This window comes from Loxodonta africana, chromosome 7 (assembly GCF_030014295.1).
Source record: "Loxodonta africana isolate mLoxAfr1 chromosome 7, mLoxAfr1.hap2, whole genome shotgun sequence".
Taxonomy (NCBI): domain Eukaryota; kingdom Metazoa; phylum Chordata; class Mammalia; order Proboscidea; family Elephantidae; genus Loxodonta; species Loxodonta africana.
The window spans coordinates 68,687,001-68,707,618 of NC_087348.1; the positions used below are offsets into that span (position 1 = coordinate 68,687,001).

The 20,618-nt window shown below is 38.2% G+C and overlaps 1 protein-coding gene across 1 annotated transcript; it reads left to right on the forward strand.

Moving 5' to 3' along the window:
• The first annotated feature begins 5,526 nt into the window (after positions 1 to 5,526).
• PSMA1 (proteasome 20S subunit alpha 1) lies at positions 5,527 to 19,297 on the forward strand. The gene is made up of 10 exons (XM_010592213.3): positions 5,527 to 5,654; positions 7,005 to 7,049; positions 7,323 to 7,424; positions 7,791 to 7,894; positions 10,470 to 10,558; positions 11,836 to 11,906; positions 12,020 to 12,149; positions 14,405 to 14,484; positions 17,418 to 17,528; positions 18,924 to 19,297. Exons 1-10 carry the CDS (start codon positions 5,652 to 5,654, stop codon positions 18,978 to 18,980), a joined length of 792 nt encoding a protein of 263 aa, XP_010590515.1. The 5' UTR covers positions 5,527 to 5,651; the 3' UTR covers positions 18,981 to 19,297.
• Positions 19,298 to 20,618: the final 1,321 nt, after the last annotated feature.

The window sequence follows — 20,618 nt, forward strand, 5'->3', positions numbered from 1 at the left end:
TAGAAGCAAGAATGGCGAGACTACGTCTCATATACTTTGTACATGTTATCAGGAGGGATCAGTCCCTAGGGAAGGACGTCAAGCTTAGCAAAGTAGAGGGTCAGTGAAAAAGAGGAAGACCCTCAATGAAATGGATTGACACAGTGGCTGCAACAGCGGGCTCAAGCATAACAACCATTGTGAGGGTGACACAACACTGTTGTACATAGGGTCACTGTGAGTTGAACTGTCTTGTTGGTACCTAACAATAACAACAACATCCTGAAGTACAACACTGTCAGTGATAGGATAATATCCATAAGTCTACTCTATCCTATAGGGTTGCTATGAGTCGGAATCGACTCGACAGCACTGGGTTTTGTTTTTTTTTTTTTGTAGAAGGAAGACCAGTTAATGTGACTATTATTCAAATTTACACACCAACCACTAACACCAAAGGTAAAGACATTGAAGATTTTTATCAACTTCTGTAGTCTGAAATTCATTAAACATGCAATCCAGATGCATTGATAATTACTAGTGACTGGAATGTGAAGTTGGAATCAAAGAAGAAGGATTGGTAGTTGGTAAATATGGCCTTGGTGATAGAATTGGTGCCATATACACATGATGGAATTTTGCAAGATCAATGAGCTATTCATAGGAAATTCCTTTTTTCAATGGCATAAATGGTGGCTATACGCACAGATCTCACCAGATAGAATATACAGGCATCAAAACAACTACATCTGTGGAAAGAAACAATAGAGAATCTCAATATCATCCATAAGAACTAGGCCAGAGGCTGGCTGCGGAAGAGTCCATCAATTGCTCGTATTCAAGTTGAAGCTGAAGAAAATTAAAACAAGTCCATGAGAGCCAAAGTATGACCTTGACTATATCCCACCTGATTTAAAAGCTTAGTATTTCTCAAGCTGAAAGAACTGAAGAAAAAATTCAAGCCTCAAGTTGCAGTATTGAAGGATTCTATGGGCAAAATAGGAGCCCTGGTGGCTGCAGTGATTAAGGGCTTGGCTGCCAACTGAAAGGTCGGCAGTTCAAACCCACTCGCTGCTCCACAGGAGAAAAGACCTGGCTACCTGCTTCCTTAAAGACTACTGCCTTGGAAACCCTATGAGGCATTTCTACTTGGTCCTATAGGGTCACTATGAGTTACAATCGACCTGATGGTAACAGGTTTGGTTTTTGGTTGGGTAAAATACTGAACAACACAGGAAGCAACAAAAAAAAAAAAAAAGGAAGGAATATCCAGTCACTGTACCAAAAAAAATTGGTCAATGTTCAACCATTTCAGGATGTAGCATATGATCAAAAACTTGAAAGAGGAAGTCCAAGCTGCACCGAAGGAATTGTCGAAAAACAAGGCTCCAGGAATTGACGGAATACCAAGTGAGATGTTTCAACAGCTGGATGCAACGCTGGAAGTGCTCATTCATCTATGCTAAAAAAAATTTGGAAGACGGCTACCTGGCCAACCATCTGGAAGAGATCCACATTTGTGCCCACTCCAAAAAAGGTGGATCCATCAGAATGTGGAAATTACAGAAAAATTTCATTAATATCACATGCAAATGTTAATTTTGCTGAAGATTATTCAAAAATGGTTGCAGCAGTACATTGACAGGGAACTGCCAGAAATTCAAGCCAGTTTCAGAAAAGGACTTGAAACAAGGGATATCACTGCTGATGTCAGATGGATCTTGGGTGAAAGTAGAGAATACCAGAAAGATGTTTACCTGTGTTTTATTGCAAAGACATTCATCTGTGTGGACCATAATAAATTATGGATAACATTGCGAAGAATGGAAATTCCAGTACACTTAATTGTGCTCATGCAGAACCTATACACAGACTAACAGGCAATCATTCGAACAGAACAAGGGGATACCGCTTGGTTTAAAATCAGGAAAGGTGTGAGTCAGGGTTGTATACTTTCACCATAATTATTCAATTTGTATGCTGAGCAAATAATCCAAGAAGCTGGACTGTATGAAGAAAAAAAATGGGGCATCAGGATTGGAGGAAGACTCGTTAACAACCTGCATTATGCAAATGACAAAACCTTGCTTGCTGGAAGTGAGAAGGACTTGAAGCACTTACTGAAGAAGATCAAAGACTATAGCCTTCAGTACGGATTATACTTCAACATAAAGAAAACGAAAATCTTCACAACTGAACCAATAAGCAATATCATAATAAACAGAAAAAGATTGAAGTTGTCAAGGATTTCATTTTACTTGTATCCATTATCAACACCCATGGAAGCAGCAGTCAAGAAATCAAACGACATATTGTACCAGGCAGATCTGCTGCGAAAGATCGCTTTAAAGTGTAAAAAAAAAAAAACCAAAGATGTCACTTTGAAAACTAAGGCGGTTCTGATCCAAGCCCTGATATTCTCCATCTCTTCATATCCATGTGAAAGCTGGACAATGAGTAAGAATGACTGAAGAAGAATTGATGCCTTTAAATTATGGTGTTGGCAAACAGTATTGAGTACACCACGGACTGCTGATTAAAAGCTGGCTGCTAAGCAAAAGGTCGGCAGTTTGAATACACCAGCCACTCCTTGGAAACCCTATGGGGCAGTTCTACTCTGTACTGTAGGGTCGCTATGAGTGGGAATCGACTTGACAGCAATGGGTTTATACAGACAAATCTGTTTTGGAAGAATTACAGCCAGAATGCTCCTTAGTAGCGAGGATGACAAGACTTCATCTCACATACTTTGGACATATTATCAGCAGGGACCAGTCCTTGGAGAAGTTCATCATGCTTGGTAGAGGGTTGGCGAAAAAGAGGAAGACCCTCAAGGAGATAGACAGACACAGTGGCTGCAACAACGGGCTGAAACAGCAATGATTGTGAGAATGGCACAGGGCCGGGCAGCGTTCTCTTCTGTTGTACCTAGGGTCGCTATGTGTTGGAACCGACTCAATGACATCTTGAGTACTCAGGAAAGTACTCAAAATGTGTGAATGTACAAGAATTATAGCATTATCTATAACAGCAAAAGTTTGGAAATAATCTACTCACCAGTAGGTAAAGTAAATTACTGCATTTCCACTCGGTGTAATACTATATGACTATTGAAAATAATATAGACATAAAAGATGGCCATAACTTTTTAAGTGTGCTATTTTTTTTAGTATGGAAGAGCTTAGTATGATCTTGTCTGTGAAAAAAATTGTATGTTTATTATATCTCTGTGTGAGTCATAAGTATACATAGGTAAGTGAAAAATGATTTTCAAAATGTTTCTGTACTGTAAGTCAATTTTAAAATGAGCATTTATTTAATCATGCATTTGATATTATTATCTATCCATTCAGCAAATATTTATTAAGCATGTAGTATATTCTAGGCAAGAAGCCCTGATGGTGCAGTGGTTAAGTGCTTAGCTGCTAACTGAAAGGTCAGTGTTTTGAACCCACCAGTCGTTCCATGGGAGAGAGATGTGGAAGTCCCCTCTCATAAAGATTACAGCCTTGGAAACCCTATAGGCCAGTTTTACTAGATGGCAATGGGTTTTAGGTTTATAAGGTCACTATGAGTCAGGACCAACTTGATGGCACTGGATTTTTGGTATATTCTAGGTATGATGCTGGGTGCTGGGGAAACAATAGAGAAGAAGCTCTCATAAAGCTTATGGTCTAATGAAAACCATACTTTCTCTCATCAGGAAAAAGATATTTTCATTTAGGGGAAAAAACTCATCTTTTGGAAAAATGTATATATGCAGCACATATGACAGAGTTAGTGTCATTAATATTTTAAAAAATTCTTGCAAATTGAAAAGAAAAAGACAAACACCTTGAAAAACAGGTAAAGACCATGATGAGAAAGTTGCAAAAAATTACAAATAAGCAAGAAAAAAATGGCTAGCTTCACTACAAATCAAAGAACTATGAGTTAAAATCTTACTTTAATCCATTAAATTAACAGTATATATTTTTTTTAATGACAACTAGTATTGGTGAGTTAAGGAGGAAGGCAATGTCATGTACTATGTCGAGGGTATAAACTGGGAAAACATTTTTGGAGGGCAATTTAGAGCTTTTATTAAAAGCCTTAAAAATGTCTATTTCATTTGATCATACAATTCTATTTTTAGGAACTTATTCTAAAGAAAAGAGCATGGATGTACACAAATATATATATATATATATGTATACAGCAACCCATAGATGAGTTGCTTATGGAAGAGAGGGGGAAAATTAAATATTCAACTCTAGGGATTTTGATAAATAAAATAGCGTAATGCAGAATGACTCCGGAGTCATGTTTAACATGTTCCCATGTTAAAAGCCACAATATATAAGTGGAAAAAGTTTTAAAGGAGTGTGTTCAGTGTTATCACATGCTGTAAAATATAATAAATATATGTACATAAAAAGAATTAAAAACGAAACCTCAGATAATATTGAAAATTCACAGTGCTTATTTTTGAGTGGTGGAATTCAGAAGTTTTCATTTTATTTTAGATTTTCTACAATGATCTTGTTTTATTTTCGAAATAAGAAAACATTTAAAAGTATACTGAAATTCTTAACAGCAGTGAGACTGTTTAAAGAAAGGACACTTGAAAGCACTTAAGCAAAATGAAGACAAACTTGCTGACCTAGGAAAGGGCACGGGACCTAGGTTCTGACACTAAATTGCTGTGAACTTGAGGGGATCATTTAAATATTCTGAACCTGTTACTTCATCCGTGAACTTCAGAGTGGCCTGTAGGATCCTTAAGGTCCCTTTCAACTCACCTTTCCTGAGTCTCGGGGCTCAACCTTAAGGAAGAAAGTAAAAGTCCCCATTATCAGTGCACATGTTAGGTATTTCCAAAGCTATTTAACCCACTTCATTTGAAGATTTATCAAAAAACGATCTCAAAAGAGAAAACATCCACGTTTTCTCAGCAGCCTACTCTACCAGGCAACGTGCCTGGTTCTGAGGGCTCAGAAAGACTTTAGTGCCCTCATAGAGTTCAAAGCCTGATGGGAGAAATCAATACTTAAAATAAAAAGTGATAACTGACAACAGGGCTTGAAAGATGAGTTCTCCAGAGAATAGGGTAGAGTATTCTAAAGAGAAAGAAAAGCCCCGTACACACACAAGACACTAGAGGGAGGCCGTGGCTAACACACACAAAGGGACCATTGTTTTGTGGTCCTTCTGGCAGCCTCATTCTTCTCACAGTCACACAACACCCAATCTCTGTGGAGGCTGAATGAGAGGATCTAGAGGAATTGCAGCAGTCGTTTCCAGAGGTTTCATGTGTATTCGCTCCGGCGGGTGAAACTGGAGGGAATCGGCAACACAGAAAATTTTCACCAAGGCACCAGGAAGGCCCAGGTTGTGAAGGTCGCTTCGCTGCTCTTAGCCGCCCGGGGCACTTTCGATTGAGGGTTTCCCGCCAATCTCGGTTCCTCTGTCTTCTAAGGCCCCGCCCACCCCAGGGAGGCTGCAGGCTTTGAGGGCCCGCACGCATCAGGAACCTATCGATGTCTCTGGAATAGACTGCCCTGCCCTGTCCTGCCCTGCTCCGTAGCACCCAAATCCCGTAGTCTTCTCTGTCGATTGCCGAGCGATAGTTTCGGCCGCGCTGTTTGATCCGCCGTTTTACCGGAGGCCGCCGCAAAGCCGGAGCTGGAACCATGGTACGTTGGGTCCCGTGCCACTGCAGGGTTGGGGTAGAGGTCCGATATCTTGGGGGATGGCAAGTCGCTTCTCCTGTCACGCTTTGAGCACCCCGGGGTCTCGGGAGCCTCAGCCGACGGGAGAGCCTAGACAGTGATTCAGCATCTCCGGCCAGGCCGGGCGAGGAGCTGTCGGTAGTCGGTGCGGCCTTTACTCCGGGGCGTATTTCGTTTCCCGCGGGACTTTGAACACCTCCTACCCGAGTCTGCCCCTCAGAGTCCTTCGCTGGTGTAGATTCCGAGTAATCCAGAGTGGCCCTTTATGCTGTTTGTGGAAGAGAGAGGAGAAAATAGGGATTTAATTTGGAGGCTTTCCAGTACCTCCAGTGAGGACTTGACCCCAGGATTTGGGTTCCAGGACTGCGCCCATTTTCCTGGTAGGCCTGTGTGATTTACTCTCCCCTGCGACTCAGTCAGAAAATGCCCTTTTCGGTCACTTTTCTAATCACCTAGTTCAATAAATGAGAGGGAAAGTGATGGAATCAGGGCTACAGTACTATGTTTGCCTTTCCAGCGCTCAGCCTTCTCACCCCATGGTTATTCTTTCAAGGACTGTGCTGATAAATTTGTCAATACTGTCATTACAGCAGTAATAATTCTGTTATTGCACTTATTTGCATCCACCTCGAACTTCTGAGGACAGTTTTCTGTTTATTCAATATGAATGTATGCACACTACATTGTTTTAAGTGCCATGATGGTTCAAATATAAATCAGGTATGTCCCTAATCAGAATATAAGGTAAAAAGGGAAGTGTAGGTAAAGAATTATGAGAGTCTGCATTGGAAAGATTTTTGGAGAAAAGATGGAGAAGACTTCAAGGAAGAGACTTTGAGCTAGTTTAAAGAAGAGGAAGGGTTTGGGCCATATCTTAGAGTCCAGTATAAGGGAACAGCATACACAAAGATATATGGGGAAGAGAGAAGAGAAAATAGGGATCTGACTTGGACGCTTCCCAAAAAGTTGTATGAACTTTAATAATTGACTGAACCTGTGGGGTTGCCATGAGTTGGAATCAACTTGATAATAGTGGGCTTGGTTTGGCTTGGAAAGGGAGTGCTATGGAGAGTGGTAGAATAGGAAGTTGGGGAACCATGACCCATCCAGATTTACACACTCCCCTCCATGACAAATGTATGTAAAATTGACTTGCAACTGAGTAGAGTAGTAATCTTACAATAAGGTTGTATTAACAACATTGTTTTTGTGTTGAATGGAAACGTATCTGTGAACATTTCTTAATGATACAGCATATTGAGAATTGGGATTTGTAATGTTCTTATTAATAAATCTTTTTTCTTTTACTTTCAGTTTCGCAACCAGTATGACAATGATGTCACTGTTTGGAGCCCTCAGGTAAAATAAGTCATGTGCCATTTCTATGAAGTGGCTTTTGGTGGCTACCATATGTTTAGAAAGTTATGAGATTGTATGCTGTGAGAACGTGGAATATAATCATTTTAGATATTTCTGGAACTTAAAATTTTCGTTAAAATATTTCCTGGTTTAAAAAAAAAAATCATTTGAGATTTAACAATGCTCGCCTGAAGATTGGAAGCTCCACAATAACTTCTACTTTGTAATAGTCTTCTAACATGACTCTAAGATGTGTTGTTTTTTTCTCTTCAGGGCAGGATTCATCAAATTGAGTATGCAATGGAAGCTGTCAAACAAGGTTCAGCCACAGTTGGTCTGAAATCAAAAACCCATGCAGTGTTGGTTGCATTGAAGGTGAATAAAACAATAAATATGTCCTTCTCCTTTAGAAACAGAACTACCAAACATAAGTTTCACTGTATAGACAATAAAGTCATAAATTTTTTTTTCATTGTTCTGGTAAAATATGCACACCAAAACATCTGCCAATACAACAACTTCCCCATGTACAATTTAGTGACATTGATTACATTGTGCCACCATCATCACTACCCTTTTCTGAAGAATTCCACCACCCTTAATATAAACTCAGTGCCCCCCCAAAACCAAAGTGCCTCCTTTCCCTCTCCTTCCTACCCTTGTAACCATTAATAATCTTTTATTTCTGTATGTTTGCTTATTTCATCATAAACTTGCCTTTTTGTCTTATAATGTCTCTAGAGGGCACAGTCAGAGCTTGCAGCTCATCAGAAAAAAATTCTCCATGTTGATAACCATATTGGTATTTCAATTGCGGGCCTTACTGCTGATGCTAGATTGTTATGGTGAGTATGATTATGAAGAACAAAAGAAATACCCTTTTTAATTCATATTTGACTAGTCTACATTTTAGAAAAGATCTAGGTAAAGTATTTTAGGAAGTTGTTTGCCAGAATGTTTATAAATTAAAATTGTGGGCTTAGTGGATTTGGGCTCAGTTACTAACTGTTCCATTGCTTGGTCCCTGTGTGGTAACTAATAGGATAAACCGTATTAACACTGTTGAGAAAAAGTTGAATAACATGATACTTGTTGATTCAATGTATATTGTTTGAGTCCGTGTCTGAGAAGAGCTAGACGCTTGTCTGGTTTCTAAGGATGAGCTGAACCACCTTGCTTCCTTTCATAAGTATTTACCATATTAGACATTTATTGTTTGCAAACCTCAACCCTGGATACTGTGGAGTATACAGAGGTGAATCATACGTGAATCTTGATTTCAAAGAACTTAAAATCTAGTTGTATATAACGAGCCTAATAGAATACAAAGTAGAAAGTGGAGAGTTTTCAAAAAGTAACATGTAAATTTCTGTGAAAGTCTGGAGGAAATAGAGATTATTTCTCGTTGAGAGGCAATATGTAAGTGAAGAGCTGGGGCTCTGAAATCACATAAATTGGGATCAGTTCCTACCTTCACCACTTTGAGACGGGGCTAGTTACTTACAACTCTGAATTTCCATAATATTTTCTTTCTTAAAGGTTATTGGTAACCTTTTCATGGGTGAATTATTTTCTGTTTGGAATTTTGTGGTGATGCCATATTTTTTCACTAATGGAACGGATGCAGAATCATTGTTTATTGGTAGTTTTTTATTATTTGAAAAATTGGGGTACCAATTACAACCAGGACATATTGGTCCCATGTGCCATGAAGCATATCACACATGCAGGACGTATCCCATGGCCCAAGTAATGCATCATAAACTGTTTCACCCCCAAAATAACTCATTTACTTGAATATTTCCAAATGCCGGTAACCGTACCTTCTCACTTAGACAAAGGAAATAGTAAACATACTTGCAAGCAATTTCTTGCTGTGCAGAAGCCAAAAGATACAGAAGTTTCACACAATCACTCCTCCAGGAAGCATCTTCTCATATGAATGGCTCTCAACAGTCAAATGTGGCACAGACCAACTTCTTTGTTTTTTTAGGCAGTTGCACCAGTGTCTGCCGTGACACCGGAATGTACTAAAGTGGCTCAAATGCCTGCCAGTAAACCTCCAGGGGCAGAAAATGTAACTGGAACATGTATACCCCAGGGACTATGAAAGGGTTTTAAATAGTCTAACATGTAGAGCACTAAACATGGTACCTTTCAGGTAGCATGTGAGAGTTGTATTGGGAGGTGGGAGGTGATTAGCCCACACTTATCTTTTAAGTCCATGATCTGATTGGGAAGGAAAGAATATAAACACTAAGAGAAAAATAGTAGTGCTGATGTTTAAGATTTTCAAGTTATCCAGCCAGACTTCCTCTCTTAGGTTAGCCATATAGTGGCAGCATTGTTGGTTTGTATCAGCTCTTGAAAATGGAAAACATTTTCAGGTACTACAGAGACTTGGGCACAGCCCTCTGGGCCAGCACTCCCTAAAAAGTAATATAATGCAAGCTACATATGTAATTTAATGTTTTCTAGTAGCCACATTAAAAAACATCTAAAGATACAGGAGAAATTAATGATCTATTTTATTTAAACTGATCTGTGTAAAATGTTACTATGTCAGCATGTAACCAAAATAAAAATTAAGATATTTTACGTTCAAAGCTAAGGCTTTGAGCTTTGGTGTGTGTTTTGCACTTACAGCACATCTCAGTTCAGACTAGTCACTTTTCAAGTGCTCAGTAGCCACATGTAAATGGTGTGTTGGACGGTGCAGTTTTAGGCATCACTGGGAAGTGGACTTAATTAAATGTATTGAACAAACAGCTTGGTGCCTACAGTCGAAATTTGATCAGATATGACAAACAGTAAGCTGGACCAAGTAACGGGGAAAGAAAGGCACATATCCATTTCTTGTTGTTTATCCTTTTGACTCTAATAGTTATACTCACTTGAATTTTATCATTTTTAACAATGAGACTCAATAGTGCTTATGAATAGAAATAACATTGGCAGGGACTCATAATTATGTTCTCTGGTATGAATTCTATTTCTTGCAGTTACTTTATTGGGGAAATTTTAGTCTGTCCTCAAGAAACAAGCAGAGTACCATAGGTGCTCTTTTGCTTATTCAAGACCTAGAATTAAGATAAACGATTGCTGATGGTAGGGAGGATAAGAGAAGATTGCTTCTCTTCCCTTGATCAGCCTTCTGTCCGTTCTGTAAAGTGCTCTGAGACAGAAGTTTTCTAAAGCTACAGAATATTTCAGTCTTAGAAAAACCTCATGTGGCCCCAGAGTTTGGTTCAAAAATATAGCCCTGTAGCCATGTCTTTTTTTTAACCTTTCTGATTTTCCTATGTGGATGTAATGCATGTAAATGCCTGAAAGAAAGCAAAATGAAATTAAACTATTTTATTTAGAATGGACTTGCTCTATGTGATTTGAAATTACTAATTTTTCTTGTTTCTTTTTTAGTAATTTCATGCGCCAAGAGTGTTTGGATTCGAGATTTGTGTTTGACAGACCTCTTCCTGTGTCTCGTCTTGTATCTCTAATTGGAAGCAGTATCCTTTTTTTGTTAACATTTATGGATGTGAACTTTAAAGTATTTCGATACTTAATCCTTGTGTTAGTTATTAGGAATTTGATAATACATAACATAGGTACCAAAACCAAACCAAACCCAGTGCCGTTGAGTCTATTCTGACTCATAGTGACCCTATAGGACAGAGTAGAACTGCCCCATAGAGTTTGCAAGGAGCACCTGGCGGATTCAAACTGCCGACCCTTTGGTTAGCATCCGTAGCCCTTAACCACTACACCACCAGGGTTTCCTAACATAGGTAAGCTTGGGAAAATGTTAAAGCCAGGTATTTTTCATTTAAATTTAGAACTGGATTTCCACATAATGTTATGTTAAGTGTTTGTGTGGGTGTGGGTGTAGGATTTGGAAATTTTCCCTTGGAAGAATGGGTACTAAGTAAGGAATTGGGTTGACTCTTTCATCAGCCCTTGTAAGCAATTTGTATTTTCCAGGTATAGATACAGGTACCCCCTCTTTTTGAAGGTTCACTTTATGCCACTTCACTTTTATGAAAGACCTATATTGGTACCTGTTTTTGCTAACTGAAAGCCAAAGAGGATTTTAGCTTTTACAGAAAAAGGTGAAAAATGGAAATGGCATTCAGCCTTTGTTTTGCAGTGAACCGTTAGAGAGGGAACGTACACCCGGAGCAGCGAGAGTGGCATGGCCAAGCTCCTTTTTATATCATTCGTACTCTGACTGTATGTTAGTGTTATTTTACGTTTTATGTGTTATTTGGTATGATTTGGTAGGTTGTTTTTTGGGTCTGGGAACACTTAAAAAATTTTCTCATATAAATTAATGGTAATTGCTTCTTCTCTTTACACCAATTTAGCTTACAAAAGTTTTCATAGTCACGCTCTAGTTTCGGATAGCTGGGGAAACCAGTGGGCCTGTTTCCAGAAAACTATTCAAGCATTTTTCGAGACAATTTAAGGTTTCTCATTGGTGGTTCTATGTCCTGGACCTCTTATATCCAAAACGATTGAGGTACTACATGGAAACAGATCATTTTACTAGCATTCATTCTTGGATTTGGTGGAGGGTCAAGTATATTTTAATATTAAGCCAAAGAAATACTGCTGTATTTTATTTTGTTTTTCCTGTGTGTAATATGTGGTAGATTATACGGCAATTAAAAAAGAAGCTATAAAAAAAAACCATTAAAAGCAAAAAATGTTTGATTAGTTTGAGCTATATTGAAAACAAAGGTAGAACTTTATTCCTCGTTAAAAACAGGCTCTTTAACTAGTTAAGAGACCCAGATACCAACGCAGCGATATGGCCGGAGACCATATGGGGTGGGGCTGCTCATTGCTGGTTATGATGTAAGTTCATAGAGTATCATTACATTTTTTGATTTAAAAAAAACTACCTAAAAATTTTTGTAATTTTTAGCTAAAGTAAAAAATTATGTGATGTATTTTTTTTCTGTTTGTAGGATATGGGCCCTCACATTTTCCAAACCTGTCCATCTGCTAACTATTTTGACTGCAGAGCTATGTCCATTGGAGCCCGCTCTCAATCAGCTCGTACTTACTTGGAGAGACATATGTCTGAGTTTATGGAGTGTAAGCGATAGCCTTTTTTTTGTTTGTTTCTTTTTTTTTGCCTTCCAGTTTTTATATAGTGAATAAATAGTATCATCCTAAACAAAGAAAATGATCAGCCCTACAGAGTTTTTTTTTTTAATTAAGCTATGAAGTGTTTATTGTTCCTGTCACACATACTAGTTTTCCCCCTTCGAGCTACCACAGTAGTTTCGGTCAGCAGCGAACTTTTTCAAAATACAAATGTGTTACCTCAACCTTAAAGATGTCTTGATTCAGTTAGTTTGCAGTATGCCCCAGCCAGAGTTGAGCACCACCCTACTAGCTACCGATTGTAAGTTCTGTTTATAACTTTAAGTTTTCTGCCATTCTCTTATTTTTAACCACACAGACATTTCTGCAGCAAGTAGTCCATAAACCAAAAGTAAAAAGGCAATGTAACTGTGGGAAAGAAAGGTAGAAGATGTAAGATGTGCTGATAAGGCAGGTTTTGCTTCACATTGGAAGAGGGTATAGTATTAAAACACACACACAAAAAAAACTTTTTTTAGTATTAGAGCTTTAATATTTCTCTTTGGCTTTTTATCTGTTTTCTTGTGGCATTAGGACACCTTAATACAGTGTACAGCATTCTGTGGAGGAAATATTTGGAGTTTAGTGAATTTAATGGAAATAATTGATTCATAACCATTACTCAAAGCAAATTCTTGTAGGTTTATAATAGGTTCAACTTTGGGGAAAATGGTTTCTTGGCCTGATAAGCTTGGAAGATGCCTGGTTAAACATTTTTAATTGTGGTAATTGCTTCAGAAGTCCCCAAGATCACCCCACATTTGGAGATTTTTCTTGGCATATAACTTTACTTGTAACTAAAATGTATTATAGTAATATAGTCAAGATACAGACCTGGATCATTAGGCAAAAGGGCAGAGTCTAGAGGAATCCATGTGCAGTCTTCCATACGCTCTCTTTTTCCCATAAGTGGTCACACAGAGCACACTCAGCAACAAAGTGCAGCAGTGTGTGTGGTATTTATGTCCAAGGAAGTACATTAAAGACTCAGCATCCAGGGTTTTGATTGGGGGCTAGTCATGTGAGAACCCTCTGCCTAATATGTCAATCTGGAGGTGAAATTAATAAGGATTGTGTTGGATCTGTAGATCAATTTGGGGAGTATTGCCATCTTAACAATGTAAGTCTTAACGATCTATGAGCATGGGTGTCTTTCCATGTATTTAGGTGGTCTTTAATTTCTTTCAGCGATATTTTGTAGTTTCTAGTACAAGCAAGTGTATAGAAATAAAATTGGCTTTTGTGTGTTGGTCTTGTATGGTGCAATCTTGCTGAACTCGTGTATTAGTTCTAATAGCTTTTTTGTGGATTCCTTAGACCCAAGATCATATCCTGCAAACAGATAGTTTTGCTTCTTCCTTTCCAATCTGGATACCTTTTATATACTTGTTTTTTTACCTAATGTTACTAGAACCTCCTCTACAATGTTGAATAGAAGTGGTGAGAGTGAACATCCTTATCTTGATCCTGATCTTTGGGGGAAAACAGTCATTCACTATTAAATCTGACCTTAGCTGTGGGTTTTTCATATATGCCCTTTTTCAAGTTAAGAAAGTTTCCTTCTATCACTAGTTTGTTGAGTATTTTTATTATGCAAGGGTGTTGGATTTTATCAGATACTCTCTTTGTGTCTATTGAGACGACCGTATGGGTTTTTTTTCTTCCTTCATTTTATTAATGTAGTGTATTACATTGATTGATTTTCAGATACTAAGCCAACCCTGCATTTCTGGGATTAATCTCACTTGGTCATGGTGTAAAATCTTTTTTATATGTTACTGGATTCAGTTTGCTAGTATTTTGTTGAGGATTTTTGCATCTGTATTCACAAGGGATATTGGTTTATAGTTTTCTTGTGATGTCTTTGTCAGGTTTTGGTATCAGGGTGATACTGGCCACAGAGAATGAGTTGGAGACTGCATTTTTAAAGAGCAGATACAAGAACTATCATTCTGAGCTGCGTTATTTGTAAATCAGTACTTCGATTTAACCTAGCATAAGAAAAGGTTCAGTTTAATGATGGAAATCATGTATCTTCTCATTAAGTAAAATAACAGCAATGTTACTGATGGCTGTTAAAAGGTTGTGTATGACTGGACATTAAACTTTTGGCTGTTTTTGTTGTGATACTTAGTATGTGGGTAAAACCAAGACTTCAGACTGAAGATGAAATTAAAAAATAATTGTTAATTTATTACATGTAGGCAATTTGAATGAACTGGTTAAACATGGTCTGCGTGCCTTAAGAGAGACGCTTCCTGCCGAGCAGGACCTAACTACAAAGGTAAATATTACATTTCCCAGTAGTAGATGTTAACATTACAGTTTAGCCCTTTATTCCATAATGTAAGTAATAGAAAAGAGTGTATACTAAGAGTTCTTTAATTTGGTAGATGGTTGCTTTGGCTCATTACTTCCCTGTAAGCTATTCACTAAGTGATCTGATTTGAAATCTAATTTTTTTTTTGTTAACTTTCTTTTTGGTATAAAACAATAAAACCTGTAGGTGATACAGAAGGTTCGTCATTTCTTCAGCAGATAGGTATATCTTGATATTATTAATTCCGTCAACAAAGATATATGTTGAGCCACCTACCATGTGCTGGGCAATTTCTAGGCATTGAGCATTTGGTAAACACAATAGGCAAACATCTTGGCCCTCGTGGAGCATACATTCTAATTCTAGTAGGGGAAGATAGACAATATACACATAAGTAAATTACACAGTATATAAGAAGGTGATAAATACTATAGGGAGAAGGAAGAAAGCAGTTAAGAAGAGAAAAAATGACCAGTTGGGTGTAGGTAGGTAGGTGGGATTTTACTGAGTGGGCTGTTAGAGGGGTTTGAGCAGAGGAATAGCATGATTTGATTTTTAGGTTATAAGAGTGTTTTGAGAACAGATTATAGTGGGTTAGTGGATGGAAATAGTTTTAAGACTGTTAGCAATAATTCAGGTGAGAGATGATGGTGGATTACAGCAGAGTGATAGAGTTGGAGATAATGAGAAGTGGTTCAATTTTGGATGTTTTGAAATTAGAGCCAAAAAGATTTGCTAACAAATTGGTTGTGCGGTGTTGGGGTGCAGGGGAGATGTCTCCCAAGTTTCTGACCTGATTAACCAGGAGGAGAGATACATGATTACCGAGATGGGCAGGATGGTGGGAGGAACAGGTTTTGGCTTAGGGCTTATGGGGGAATATCAGTTTTGGACATGAAAGGTTGAAATGTCTGGTTGTCTAATTGGAGGTGTAGGGTAAGCAGTTGGACATGTACCCCCTGGATTTCAGGGGAGAATGGTCTAGCCTAGAGAGAGAAATTTTGGAATCTTTATGGAAACCCTGGTGGTGTAGTGGTTAAGAGTTCGGCTGCTAACTGAGAGATTGGCAGTTTGAATCCACCAGCTGCTCCTTAGAAACCCTATGGGGCAGTTCTACTCAGTCCCATAGGGTCTCTATGATTTGGAATCTACTCAAAGGCAATGGGTTTGGTTTTCTGATTTTTGTTTTTTAATGTAGAAATGGTATTTAGAGCCATGAGACTGAATTGGACAAGACAAAGTTTGAGGACTGGGCCATGGGCACACTAACTGTTAGAGGTTGGGAGATAAGTAACAGCAAAAGAGACTGATGGCCAAGTAGGAGGAAAACTTGGAAAATGAGGCATCCATAGAAACTATTTTGGGCAGGAGGGAATGTTCAACTATGTGAAAAACTGCTAATCAAGGAGGATGCAGATTGAGGATTAACCATTTTATTAGAATGATGTAGTCACTGGGGACTTGACAAGACAGTTTTAATGGAGTGGTGAAGCAAAAGCCTGATAGAGGTGGAATCAGGAGAGAATGGGAGAAGAGAAGTGAAGAAAACTCTTTGGAGAAAATTTTCTGTTGGGAATCCAGAGAAATAGGGTGGCAGCTGGGAAAGGATGTCCTAAGGGCTTTTTGTTTGGGTTTTTTTAAAAGGGGAGAAATTTAACAGTGTGTTTGCTGTGTGGTTGTAAGAATGATACAGTATAAAAGGAAGCATTTATATAGGAACACTATGGTGAAAAATTGCTGGACCCATGTCCTTGAATAGTATACAGGTGGAGGGTTTGGCCTGAGGAACTTAGACTATTCATTCAGAATAACAGGAAGGGAGGGTGTCTAAGGGCATAGGTACAGGAAAGAGAGTAGATACACTGGGAGCTCATTAAAGTTCTCTTCGAATTGCTTCTGTTTGTTTAGTGAAATAGGAGCGAGGTTCTGAGCTGAAAGGAGAATGGAGAATGTTAGAGTTGTCCAGGAGAGTGGGAAATTAAATGAGCTGGAGAACTTCGTAGTTTGACCCAGGAACCACTAAGGGCCTACTTGAGGTTAATGATCATTAAAGTGAGATCAGTCAGCATTATGAATTCAGTTTTTTATTGGAGAACTATTACTTACCATCTATGTGATGATTTATAGCCTGTATAATCTTTTTTATTGTTCCTATTGTAAAAATAATAACTATCCTTTTCAAGAAATTAGGAAAATTTAGTTGCTTTTATTTGTTCAAAGTACCTATAATGCAATTATCCCATGGCGACTAGCTTTTAAATTTGGGTACACAGTTACCTGGTGACATTTACAATTTGGAAAAGTTTGTTCAAGCATCTGGCCTCCTGATTTCATATTTTACTGAATCATGGGGAATGGCTTATATGTCCTTATACCTCAAGCTTTCACGAAAATTTTAATACTGCATGTACTGGTTAGTGTTCACTGAACATTTAAAAAAAATTGCTCCTTAGTTTTTCCGTGTATAATATAGTTCCACACCCCCAACCAAATTTAACACGCCATAACCCAAAACTTATTTCCTAGTTAAGAATCAGTTATTTCTTAGCTTAAACAAAAACAAATTAGATGATTTCTTAGGACTTAAGCTTATTTCCTAGCTAAGCGACTTGCTCCCTCACAGTGACCTCTAGCACGTTCCCATTATGAGCCAGGTTGCTAACTTGTAGAGGTTACTTATGATAATCACAATTGGATATTAAATGTGCAAATGACATGGGTTTACTATTTTCCTTCTAGCTTTTGTCTCCTGCACTTAAGTATTTTTCAGGTCTTATTCAAATGCTATGTAAATTTTTATTCGGCTTTTTTTTTACCCAAAATTTTATCATAAATATTTTCCCAAACTAAGTTCTCTTGATTTTTTTTTTTTCTTTCGCCCTTTTTTTTCTCCTCAGAACGTCTCCATTGGTATTGTTGGTAAAGACTTGGAGTTTACAATCTATGATGATGATGATGTGTCCCCATTCCTGGAAGGGCTTGAAGAAAGACCACAGAGAAAGGCCCAGGTACATACAATAACTAACCGGAAATACCAGAGCCCTTTCTTCTTAGGCTACTGTTCCCATAACAACTGTGTAAAGCTACCATTTTTGTCTTTAACTATTAAGATAAGTCCATCATTCAACTGGTAGTAGGAAAATTAAGAACTGAGTAAAGTAAAACATTGAGAGGGCAGTGATATCCATAAATACAAAAAGGGGAAAGGAGTTGATTTGGTTAGCTATTGCTATATCATAAGCTACCCCAAAACTTCGGGGCTTAAAACAGCAAACATTATTTCTCACAGTTCTGTGGGTTGACTGGGGCTCAGTTGGATGGCTTTTTTTGCTGGTCCCACTTGGGGTCTCAAATGTTGCCGACAGATTGGGGGATGAGACTAGAATGTCCAAGATAGCTTTACTTACATGTCTGGTGCCTTAAAGGGGCAGCTAGAAGGCTGAGACCTCAGCTGTAAGTGGCTGGGCCTCATCTCAGGACCTCTCTTTCACCAGGTTTTTTTTTTTTTTTTTCTATAGCAGGGTAGCTGGTCTTACATGACAGCTCAGGGCTTGCAAAAAGTTCAAAAGTGAAAGCTGCCAGGCTTTTTTCATGTGAGACTGAGGACTAGCACAGCATCACTTCTGCACATTCTCTTGGCTAAAGCTAGTCACAGGGCTAGCCCAGATTTGATTTGGGTGGAGACGAGAAATGATTAGCTGAGAACCAGCTTTGGAGGCTTAAGTTGGCTCTTCATAAAAACTGAGAAAAAGGTTCAGGAAGTGTTTGTGAACTTCAGGTTAAATAGGGTTCTTGGTGGATGTTTAGAATACACACTTGCTACTTATAGGTGCTTACTTGATAGTTGTATAATTGAAAATAAAAAAGTATACTGTGCAGAATTTCTTCTACAGCATGAGTTTTTTCAACTTGAAAAGGATGTTGTTGGTATTTGGATTATTTAAATTGCTGTTGGTTATGTGAACTATCGTTGTTTGTGAAGGGTGTTGAGTGCCACACAGCTGATTTACTTCATGGTATTTGTGCTGTGTTGATTGGTGGTGGAGGGCGTAAGAATATCCAAAAAGTGCTGATTGTATTTTAGTGCTAATAGTGATACTATAAGGAAGGCCTCTACTCTTGAGCAAGAGTGAAGTGTGATAAAATGCTGGAATTATTCAACGATATTTAGATTTTCAGAGCTGTAATTATATCTATTTTGAAAAGCCTTTGTTCAGAAATTTTGCAGGATAATGAACTGAAATCGCATATCCGAAATATCCCCAACCCCCTTTTAAAAAAATATTTAAGAAATAATTTTTATATAATTCTTATAATATTTGTGATTAGAAGTACCTGTTGATCATGCAAGTATTTTTTGTTTGTTTGTTTTAACATATTTTCTTTTTTCTTCCCCTCTTAAGCCTGCTCAACCTTCTGATGAACCTGCAGAAAAGGCTGATGAACCGATGGAACATTAAGTGATAAAGCAGTCTATATATGTATCATCAAATATGTAAGAATGCAGGAAGAGAACTGGGTGACAGTAATCTGTACTTTAAGAATCAAAAGATGCAGAGTTGTAGAATGGTATGTTTTAGGAATCAGTCCAGATGTGAGCTTTTTGCAAACAACCTAATTGAAACCATGTGATGGGGTTCATTTTTTCTTTGAGAGGGCCTATATAATCATTTTCTAGAAAGTATAGGGTACCTGTACTAATGTTTTTATATGAAGAACATAGTGTCTTTGTGGTTTCAAAGACAGCTATGAAATAAAATTGTTTCACTTTCTGGTGTATTGGGTATTTTATTTTTGTTTATTTTTTAAGTAGCTTCAACTGTAAATAGTAGTCTGGGATTACAACTGGTATTTGCCATGTTTGCCAAATTAAATTACCTTCTTTTTAGTGATGTGGAAAAATAATACTTCCTATCTATCACAGACTTAAAACAATTTCCCAATGTATGGACTGGCTGCATGAGAATCTCTGGATATATGGTTCATAATACAAATTCTTAATTAAAGCCTAAGAAACTACCACTTCCTAACAAATGTACCAAGATTATTAACATATGAGCTGCTTTTCTTTTCAACCAGCAGATGGCAGTAGTGATAGCTCTGATTTCAGTGTAGCCAACTAGTACAAAAATAAAATGGAAATTTTAATCTAAAACCATCATTTCCTCATCCTTCTAGCCCCACTCCAGCATAGTATTCGGACTGCCTTCCCATCATTCCCATGAGCAGGGCGGATTAACCAGTAAGCACGGTATGCATCAGCTTGCGGTAAGCAAGGGACATTAAGCAAGGTATGCAGGGGCTTAATTGTGCTTACTAATCTGTAGTGCACAGTTTCACCTGGTTTTCAAAAGCCAGGTGACATTGTACACTACAGATTAGTAAAGAAGCACAATTAAACCTTGCTTATCAGGTACTCCATCCCTGCCTATGAGCTACATACCCAGATATTGCAGAATAACTTATATTTTAGATCATGCAAATTAGAGGAAATGTGACTTTTGTGAAAAAATCAACGATACAAAACTTTTGCTGCTAAAAGCAAAGTTACAAAAAATAGGACCTAGGGTAATTAGTGTTAAATTGCTGAATGATCTCTCAGCTTGCGATGGAATCTGTGATGGCCAATAGAAACTGCTAACTGTCCCTCTGCCTCAACGGGTGCCCAGGGCAAGCACAGGCCACCCAGGGCACATACCCTACCTGTGACCACCGCACCCCGCCAATTAGGCCTCTGGCTAAGAGGCATACCCACTGCCCACTGCCATCAAGTAGATTCCACTCATACCAACTCCATAGGGTTTCCAAGGCTGTAAGTCTCTATGGAAGCAAACTGCCACATCTTTCTCCTACTGAGCCAATGGTGGTTTCAAGCCACCCACCCTTCAGTTAGCAGCCAAGCACTTTAACCACTGTGCCAAGAGGCATAGAGGAGTTATTTTTTCTGAGATATTACATTTTTTAGAGAGGAGATGTTTGTTTATAGCTAGAAACCTGGATTTTAATCCCAATTCTACCAATTAGCTGCTATTGGCTTTGGGCAGGTTACTTAGCCCTATTTTAAGGAAACCCTGGAGAATTACTGCGAAGATTAAAAC

What these genes read in the sequence shown, in the direction of transcription:
- PSMA1 (XM_010592213.3), top strand. An exon ending in GCTGATGCTAGATTGTTATG is followed by an intron (nt 7,895 to 10,469) that starts GTGAGTATGATT and finishes TTTCTTTTTTAG; the next exon opens with TAATTTCATGCGCCAAGAGT. An exon ending in TATGTCTGAGTTTATGGAGT is followed by an intron (nt 12,150 to 14,404) that starts GTAAGCGATAGC and finishes TATTACATGTAG; the next exon opens with GCAATTTGAATGAACTGGTT.